Here is a 10417-nt window from a genome sequence, read left to right on the forward strand (position 1 = left end):
TGACATTTCGCCATGTTCGCGAACACCACATGTGTGTGACATATCGCCATGTCCGCGTACATCACAAGTGTGTGACATATCGCCGTGTCCGCGAACATCACATGTGTGTGACATATCGCCGTCTCCACGAACACCACATGTGTGTCATATATCACTGTGTTTGGAAACATGACGTGTGTGACATATCGCCATCTCCGCGAACACCATTTGTTGTGACATATCGCCAAGTCCGCGAACACCACATGTGTGTGACATATCGCCATGTCCGCGAACACCACATGTGTGTGACATATCGCCATGTTCGCGAACACCACTTGTGTGTGACATATCGCCATGTCCGCGAAAACCACATGTGTGATATATTGCCATGTCCGCGAACACCACATGTGTGTGACATATCGCCCAGTCCGCGAACACCACATGTGTGTGACATATCGTCAAGTCCTCGAACACCACCTTTGTGTGACATATCGCGAAGTCCGCGAACACCACATGTGTGTGGCATATCGCCGTCTCCACGAACACCACATGTGTGTCATATATCACTGTGTTTGGAAACATGACATGTGTGTGACATATCGCCATCTCCGTGGACACCATTTGTGTGACATATCGCGAAGTCAGCGAACATCCCATGTGTGTGAAATTTCGCCATGTCCGCGAACACCACATATGTGCGACATATCGCCATGTTCCCGAACACTACATGTGTGTGACATATCGCCAAGTCCGCGAACACCACATGTGTGTGACATATCGCCATGTCCGCGAACACCACATGTGTGTGACATATTGCCATGTCCGCGAACACCACATGTGTGTGACATATCGTAGTGTCCGCGAACACCACATGTGTGTGACATATCGCCAAGTCAGCGAGCATCACATATGTGTGACATATCGCCATGTCCGGGAAAACCACCATGTGTGTGATATATCGCCATGTCCGCGAACACCACATGTGTGTGACATATTGCCCAGTCCGCGAACACCACATGTGTGTGACATATCGCCAAGTCCTCGAACACCACATGTGTGTGACATATCGCCAAGTCCGCGAACACCACATGTGTGTGACATATCGCCAAGTCCGCAAACACCACATATGTGCGACATATCGCCAAGTCAGCAAGCATCACATATGTGTGACATATCGCAATGTCCGCGAAAACCACATGTGTGAGACACTCGCCATGTCCGCGAACACCACATGTGTGTGACATATCTCCCAGTCTGCGAACACCACATGTGTGTGACATATTGCCATGTCCCCGAACATCACATGTGTGTGACATATCACAGTGTCCGCGAACACCACATGTGTGTGACATATCGCCATGTTCGCAAACACCACATGTGAGTGACATATCGCCATGTTCGCGAATACCACACGTGTGTGACATATCGTGAAGTTCGCTAAGACATGTGTGTGACATATCGCCATGTTCGCGAACACCACATGTGTGTGACACATCGCCAAGTCCGTGAACACCACATGTGTGTGATATATCGCCGTGTCCTCAAAAATGACATGTGTGTGATATATCGGCATGTCCGCGAACACAACATGTTTGTGACATATCGCAGTGTCCACGAACACCACATGTGTGTGACATATTGCAGTGTCCGCGAACACCACATGTGAGTGACATATCGCAAAGTTAGCGAACATCACATGTCAGTGAAATATCGCCATGTCCACGAACACCACATCTGCGTGACATATCGCCAAGTCCGCGAACACCACATGTGTGTGACATATCGCCATGTCCCCGAACACCACATCTGTTTGACACATCGCCATGTCCGCGAACACCACATCTGAGTGATCTATGTCCTCAAAATGACATGTGTGTGATATATCGGTATGTCCGCGAACACCACATGTGTGTTACATATCGCCAAGTCAGCGATCATCACATGTGTGTGAAATATCGCCAAGTCCGCGAACACCACATGTGCGTGACATATCGCAAAGTCCGCGAACACCACATGGGTGAGACATTTCGCCATGTCCGCGAACACCACATCTGTTTGACACATCGCCATGTCCGCGAACACCACATGTGTGTGATATATCGCCGTGTCCTCAAAAATGACATGTGTTTGACACATCGCCATGTCCGCGAACACCACATGTGTGTGACATATCGCAGTGTCCACGAACACCACATGTGTGTGACATATCGCCAAGTCCGCGAACATCACATGTGTGTGACATTTCGCCATGTCCGCGAACACCACATGTGTGTGACATATCGCCATGTCCGCGAACACCACATGTGTGTGACACATCGCCATGTCCGCGAACACCACATGTGTGTGACATATCGCCGTGTCCGCGAACATCACATGTGTGTGACATATCGCCGTCTCCACGAACACCACATGTGTGTGATATATCGCCGTGTCCGGAAACATGACTTGTGTGTTACATATCGCCGAGTCCGCGAACACCACATATGTGTTACATATCGCCATGTTCGTGAACACCACATGTGTGTGACATATCGCCAAGTCCGCGAACACCACATGTGTGTGACATATCGCCATGTCCGCGAACACCACACGTGTGTGACATATCGCCAAGTCCGCGAACATCACATGTGTGTGACATTTCGCCATGTCCGCGAACACCACATGTGTGTGACATATCGCCATGTCCGCGAACACCACATGTGTGTGACACATCGCCATGTCCGCGAACATCACATGTGTGTGACATATCGCCGTGTCCGCGAACATCACATGTGTGTGACATATCGCCGTCTCCACGACCCCACATATGTGTGATATATCGCCGTGTCCGCAAACATGACATGTGTGTGACATATCGCCAAGTCCGCGAACACCACATGTGTGTGACATATCGCAATGTCCGCGTATATCACCAATGGACGAATAAGTACTGTGTGGATGACATTATAAGTTGTTCACTGGTCACGCGGGGGACATGGGTTGATGTACCATCTAAGATTGTTTATGTTCCCTGAGACCCAGTTCAAGGGAAACATAAACAAACATAGAGGGTACATCAACCCATGGGCCCCGAGGGACCAATGAACAGCGGATTTATCTTACCGAACACCTCAATGTTTATTTCGAACTCACGGGTATCGGATCATGATAAGGCGCACCAGAGTTAGGCAATTACCTATACCGACAACGACAGACCGAAACCAACTTTAGAGTTATCTCCCTTCCATCGACTTGCATTCGCAAAACATCGGTAATTTCCGTACACCATACGTAACTCAATTATTCGAGATAAAGAATTACAAACACGAAGTGCCCAGCGGGGTACATTAATATTAATAGAAGAGCGCTCAGCCAATCAGAAAATGACACTTATGTGCGAGGAAAGATAAGTTGTCCTGTCCGTGTACACCGTGTCGCATATGTCGGACATATCTTCATGTCTGCGTATACCACCGATGGGCGAAGACAACTTTCTCACTCAATTGTAGCATATTTTAATTGAGCTGTCACTTCAGGATGTTTCAATCAAATGTGCGTTATTAAAGCTTACTTCCAATACTCATTTCGGGGCAGTGGGGTAGCCTAGTGGTTAAAGCGTTCGCTCGTCACGCCGAAGACCCGTGTTCGATTCCCCACATGGGCACACTGTGTGAAACCCATTTCATGTGTCCCCCGCCGTGATATTGCTGGAATATTGCTAAAAGCGGCGTAAAACTAAACTCACTCACTCCAATACTCATGTATTGTTTAACTTTGTTTTCTACACATATTTTATGACCGTTGTCAGCTTCAGCACACCCGATTTCATCAGAAGAATCCACAACTGAAAGCACCATGTCATCAACAGAAAGAAACATGTCACCGACAGAATCGACGTCCGGAAGTACCTTGAAACCAACAGAATCCACGTCCGGTCGTACCATGTCACCAACAGATTCCATGACCGGAATGACTTTGAAACACCAGAGTCAATGTCACAACAGATTCCATGACCGGACGTACCAAGTCACCAACAGAATCCATGACCGGACGTACCATATCACCAACAGATTTCATGACAGGAAGTACCATATCACCAACAGATTCCACGTCCGGAAGTACCGGAATTACCTTGAAGATTCCATGACCGGACAGTACCGTGAAATCAACAGAATCCACGTCCGGAAGTACCATATCACCAACAGAGTCGACGACCGGAAGTACCATCTTACCAACAGAATCGACGACCGGAAGTACTATGAAACCAACAGAATCCACGTCCGGAAATTCCGTATCACCAACAGAGTCGACGACCGGAAGTACCTTATTACCAACTGAATCGATGACCGGAAGTACAATGAAACCAACAGAATCCACGTCCGGAAGTACCTTGTCGACAACTAAATCTACAACAGAGTCCCGAACTAACGGTAATAACATTAAAGTTATCGCATCTGTGTCATTGTGTTATGTAAATATCATGAAAGGCACTTGAAGGCCAATAATTTACATATGAGAACATGTATCGTTTGTTGTAAATGTTAGAGAATATAATGATGATGAAAGTCAGTTTGATCTCCATTTTGTTGCAGCCCCCAGTGTCCACAGTGTTGTTGTATTGCTGGTGGTGTTGGTGGGTGTGATGGTCTTCACTACACTGCTAGTGACCTGCCTCCTCTGTGTGTACAGGTAAACCAGCTAGGAACATGTATTCATGAAATGATTAACCGTCACCATCAAATATGCTTCTGTATTACATGTCATGTCACTTCTGATCGTCATAGCAATATCGCGATTTGTAATTTGCATGTGTGAACAAGTACAATGTACTGGCCAGTTCCTATATTCTACGAAAACATTCTTTCAACATTTAATGTAAGCTGGACATGTGTTTATTTGTTGAATATGAGATGATATATTTTGTTGTAGGAAACCCTGGAAAAGGGACCAGTCTTCCATCGTATCGCCCAACACGTGCACACACTTAAACCACGCGAGTGCACCTGTTGTTGCCAACCTATACTCTGACATGACCTCTGGAGACGAGAATGTGGTGCATATGTCCAGTTTGGAGAACATTGGGCCGATGGCAGATAGTGACCACTGGCCTACCCTCACTGTCCGCCAGGGACACAGTGCAGTGAAGTACAGTGTGAGTCGGGTGGAGAACGGTGAAGGAGGTTGTCCAGGAGACAGTGCGTACGCCCAACTGGACATCCCCAGGCGTGAAAGGGACAGTGCAGACTACTGGGAGGTGGAGGTTGGGGAGGAGGACTCCTTCTGTGTTGTCCATTCTCAGGTAAACCATGATGACGTCATGCTACAGGAGCTGACCCTACAGAAGACATCGCAGACATGCCACATAGCAGCTTCACCCACAGATCATCCCCCACGTCATCTTCGTACCTGTGAGATGGGATTTGCCGGATCTGATAACGGAGACGTGTTCGAAGAAAGTTCAATATATGAACCCCTCTCCACCTTTAACCGCCTTTCGGTACGACGAACAGATGAAACTTACACGTCCTTTGAGCAGCAGGAACTTAATGTCAAGCCAGACATTCAGAAAACGAACAAGAGCTATTACTTCGAAAAGGAGCCCCTTTATTTGAAAAATGAAAGTAAAGCAGCTTTTGATAAACTCAGTTATACATCTGAAAACACAGATAACCCTTATATATATCTCAGCAGAACTGAACTACGGGTGACCTTCACCCAAGACTGTGACCTTCAAGAACAGTGTGAAAGGTCCGACACTATACATGGCCGTCATGACGATCACCAAACAGTGACAGAAGCAGATGAGGACAAAAAATCAGGACATTCAAGAACGCACTGGGCGAAAGAACAGGCATGACTACTTCGAATTAGAAGCCGTCCGATTTCCACAATACAAAGATGCTAGTGTCTCTCCCCGTCACGAGGATCTACCAGAATATATTGAGCACACAACCTATCACACTTCTACGTGTCCATGTGGAGCATCTGATGTCTGCCACCAAACACGTGTCAATGGACGTCTCGGATATCGCTGCTCCTGACATCTCAACCCCGAAAGACTTTGTCCCCCAGACAGACATGACAGGTGGGTTTAGACGTCGTGACCGGACCTCAGTCACGGTGAACCCATACCACCATCTGACACACCCATACAAGGTACATGGGACATACGAACATGACGTGGGGATCAGTATTCCAACAAACGGTCAAACACAGGATAGTACGGATGAGAACCTCCAAGATGCATTGGATCAATGTCAAATCCAGACAACAAGGAATGAGGATAGTAGTCACGTGACTCAAGGAAACCAGACAGCTCGAGACCGGCGTTTGGGTGACGAGGGTTTGAGTGACGAGAGTGAGTGAGTGGTGGCTACGCTGTCGGTGAAGTTACAGATGGCGGTGACAGCGATGAAAGGACGCTGTGTCATACCGATCTTCCGTCTTGTTTTAGACCGCCTCGACACTAGGCTGTAAGTGGGAACTCTCACGTGTGTAAATGCCACTCTGTTGCTATACGCGGTTTATTATCCATATGTAAATATGGAGAAACTATCAGCTGACACAGACTTCAGTTACTGCACACCTGGTACGTCCCGGAAATTCTCGCCTGGGTTATTGAAAGGGTCGTTTGGTTGGTTCCCATCAATCTACATTTAGTATATGTGTATAAATAGTGTTGACATTAGAATATAATCACGACATGTGTATAAATAGTGTTGACATTAGAATATAGTCACGACATGTGTATAAATAGTGTTGACATTAGAATATATTCACGACATGTGTATAGTGTTGACATTATAATATATTCACATGTGTATAAATAGTGTTAACATTATAATATATTCACACATGTGTATAAATAGTGTTAACATTAGAATATATTCACGACATGTGTATAAATAGTGTTGACATAAGAATATATTCACGACATGTGTACAAATAGTGTTGATATAAGAATATATTCACGACATGTGTATAAATAGTGTTGACATAAGAATATATTCACGACATGTGTATAAATAGTGTTGACATTAGAATATATTCACGACATGTGTATAAATAGTGTTGACATTATAATATATTCACATGTGTATAAATAGTGTTGACATTAGAATATATTCACGACATGTGTATAAATAGTGTTGACATAAGAATATATTCACGACATGATATAAATAGTGTTGACAGGATCTTATGTTCACGACATGTGGAGACACAGAGCCCTAACGTCATATTGGCAACTCCCTGTCTGGGTACATAAGTCAGTGACAGGATATATTGCACCTGATATTTAGGACACAACCATCGTTTTATCTACCAAGTAAATTAGAGAAACATTGTTCAAGATAGGATTCTCACATGTATGGATCGCACAGGATGTCGGAGATGTAAATAATTTCTTATCATGTTTAAAACAGCGCCTCAAAGATATATCACACCAAAACTGGCATCATGAGATAAACAGTTCAAGTTTCCTTACCCACTACGCTTCATTCAAGTTTTCACTGGAAAGAGAATCATGTATCACGAACATCAGGAACAAACAACTAATAAGAGTTTACTTCAAATCTAGAGCTTCGCTAACAAACATCAAGATAAACAAGCTAAGAACCAATAAAGATACAGCGGCAATCAACCCCATCTGTGAACTTTGTAATCATAACCTTAATGAAGATGAGAACCATGTATTTTTGTTTGTGATAAGTATAATCAAGCCAGAACTCTATATCTACAGAAGCTACAATCAGTCTACAGAGGCCCACTTACCATTCAGGCAATTTTCATGTCACAAAATAGTAATGTACAGCATCTAACAGCTATCTATCTCAATGAGATATTCAAAATAAGATCAATATGAAACTCAAATGTTTATGATCACGTGTAATTTAAATTGTATATGTCAACTGTATGATAGCCTTATGGCCCAAATACTACTGAATAAACTTCTCATTGTCTGCCAAGTGAGCCGTGACGTTGCGTGGTTTTGAGGAATATTAGCACGGATGTTTCCTGGTGCACATAATGCTGGGATGTGTGTTGGCGAGGGACCACGTCCTCATTGATGCTACTCCATACAATGGGAAGAAAGCCGAACATTGAATCAGGAACAAGGATAACGCCAGTCGAACAGGGAAGAAACTAAGCTATAAAAGAAACATTGTATTAATTGTCATCCTTATCAGACACAGACACATGAACAGCTATTTAGTTATTTAGTGTTGCCCAACGATCGTTTTCCCAGAGGGTAAACATGGTTAGACTTCGGAAAACAGATCCCCGAGTTATGTCACCACTCCAACAATGTCGACACTATCGAGGAGTTGAATGGATGTGCAGTTATAGCGATTCCCCAGTTTCATAGAAAACAACTGACTGGGTATATCTCACAGCGGGGACACCAGAAATGGTCTTCACACATTGTACCCGGTCGTGACGAGCGAACGCTTTAACCATTAGGCTACCACCCCGCAACAAGCTTTAAGCTGATGGGTATAGATTATAAAGTTGAAAATTATTATCGTGAAGCCCATTTCTGCTGCCTCCCCGCCGGGATATTGCTGGAATATTGCTAAATGCGGCGTAAAACCATACTCACTCACTCGTCGCCTTTACACGAGTTTCGCCCGAATAAGCCACCCAAACTCTTTAAGAACGTGTAAGCTGAACAACAGCTGTCAATTTGGAGGCAACAGTGGTTTGTATCTTCTTTTACTAAAATAGCAACCCAGATTACACAAGCACAACTGGAAGAAAACATTACAAAAAGGCAAATTTCTTTGAAAGGCCTTGCTGTGTGCCGGTAAATGTCAAGAGGTAATTGAGATGTAAGACGTGGGGTTGTCAGATACGGAGAACCATGGGTGTGTTCAGTGTGGAAATTATGTATCTGTGATGCTTTGTCGCGTGCCAAGTGCGGTAGAATAAAATATTTCTCTCGGGAATATTGTTTCATGGATTATAGAGTACACATTTGGGTTAGAGGGGTTAGTGACTTCTTTGACGAAGAATATTGAAAAGTGTGACATATTTGAGGTGAAAATAAACCCGAGGTTTTCTGTTGTTGGTTTTGTTGTTTTGTTTTTTAAATTAATAAATTCTGTTCGGCGCTGGCGAAATATTTATCATATTGCCTTTGGTCATTAACCCACGATCACCTCATTTAGACATTTTTCGACAGAAAATAACACCTGTTGAATTATCCTAACCAAATAACCATAAAGAGTCAATAGACTCTACGTTGTTAGAGCCTGTAGAAGTCTAGATTGGCCACCCAGACATGCATGGGCTGTATTGAGATGGCTTAAGACGACTGGACGTCACTTTTCAGTAAGATTCAAGTATTTATTTTTGTTTGACAAAAGTCCGTGCAGGGTGTAAAGTAGTATATCCCTACTTTGAAAGAATGAATCAAGTACAGTACAACCAGAAATTATTGAGAATTTAAAGATTGTAATTTTTAAATTTTTCACTCATTACTCACGTATTAAATGTGAATATTAGCAGAACATAAATCCAGATTCAAAGACAGGTGAACAGTAAGTATTTTGTCAAGTCACCATGGGCAGCAATGCAGGCCTCAATGCGGCGGGGCATACTACTGATCAAAGAAGTTAGAAAGTCGTGGTCCATGCTGTCCCAATATCGGACCACCTCTTCTTCTTTCATTTCAGCAATATTTGTCAGATTTTTCTTATTGACACTTTCCTTCATAAGTCCCCAAACATTTTCTATTGGATTTAGGTCAGAGCTATAGCTTGGCCAATCTAAAAATGTCATATTTTGGGTCCGAAACCAGGCCTGTGAATGCTTTGAACGATGTTTTGGGTCGTTGTCCTGCTGGAAAATCCCAAAATTTCCATAGAACACGTGAGCAGATGGAAGTAAATGTCCCTCGAGAATATCTGTGTACCGCTCACTGTTCATATGCCCTTCAAATAAACAGAGGGGCGTTGCCCCTAACACAGATATGCCACTCCAAATGTTAAATTTCGGATTGTACTTTGGGCGCTGATAGAAAGGTTTTTAGGTTTGTTTGGTCCAGAATTTCAGTGTATTAGGAAACAGCCACACAGAACTTTCGTCTGAGAAAATCACATTGTCCCAGTTCAAATTTCTATGCTGTAAGCACCAGTTCAACCTTCGCTCCTTTTGTTCAGGTTTCATGATCGGTGATGGAATTCCCCGACTTTTCTGCCAACCCATTGCATGCAGCTCAGTTCTAATTGTCTCCTTACAGACAGCCACAGTTCCTCTATCAACCATATCCAGCCTTAAGTTTTCTAAACTCCTTCGTTTGTTTTAGAAACAAGAATACCAAGCCGCCTCCTGTCACCGACAGTCTTTTTTCTGGGCCTACCTGCGCCTCCCTGGTGCTCAATGCCATATTCGTTTGCAATATTTTTCAAAACACGATAAACAGTGGACAAAGGGATGCCTGTTCTACTTGAAATCA

The 10417-nt window shown here is 44.1% G+C and overlaps 1 protein-coding gene across 1 annotated transcript; it reads left to right on the forward strand.

The window, feature by feature from the left end:
- Nucleotides 1-4216: 4216 nt before the first annotated feature.
- Nucleotides 4217-5929, forward strand: LOC124260423. The gene is made up of 3 exons (XM_046694734.1): nt 4217-4388; nt 4551-4647; nt 4888-5929. The coding sequence occupies exons 1-3, from the start codon at nt 4217-4219 to the stop codon at nt 5813-5815; spliced, it is 1197 nt and encodes a 398-aa protein (XP_046550690.1). The 3' UTR covers nt 5816-5929.
- The last annotated feature ends 4488 nt before the right edge of the window (nt 5930-10417 follow it).

Source organism: Haliotis rubra, unplaced genomic scaffold (assembly GCF_003918875.1).
Source record: "Haliotis rubra isolate DU_JTF1 unplaced genomic scaffold, ASM391887v1 Scf762, whole genome shotgun sequence".
NCBI classification, from domain to species: Eukaryota; Metazoa; Mollusca; class Gastropoda; order Lepetellida; family Haliotidae; genus Haliotis; species Haliotis rubra.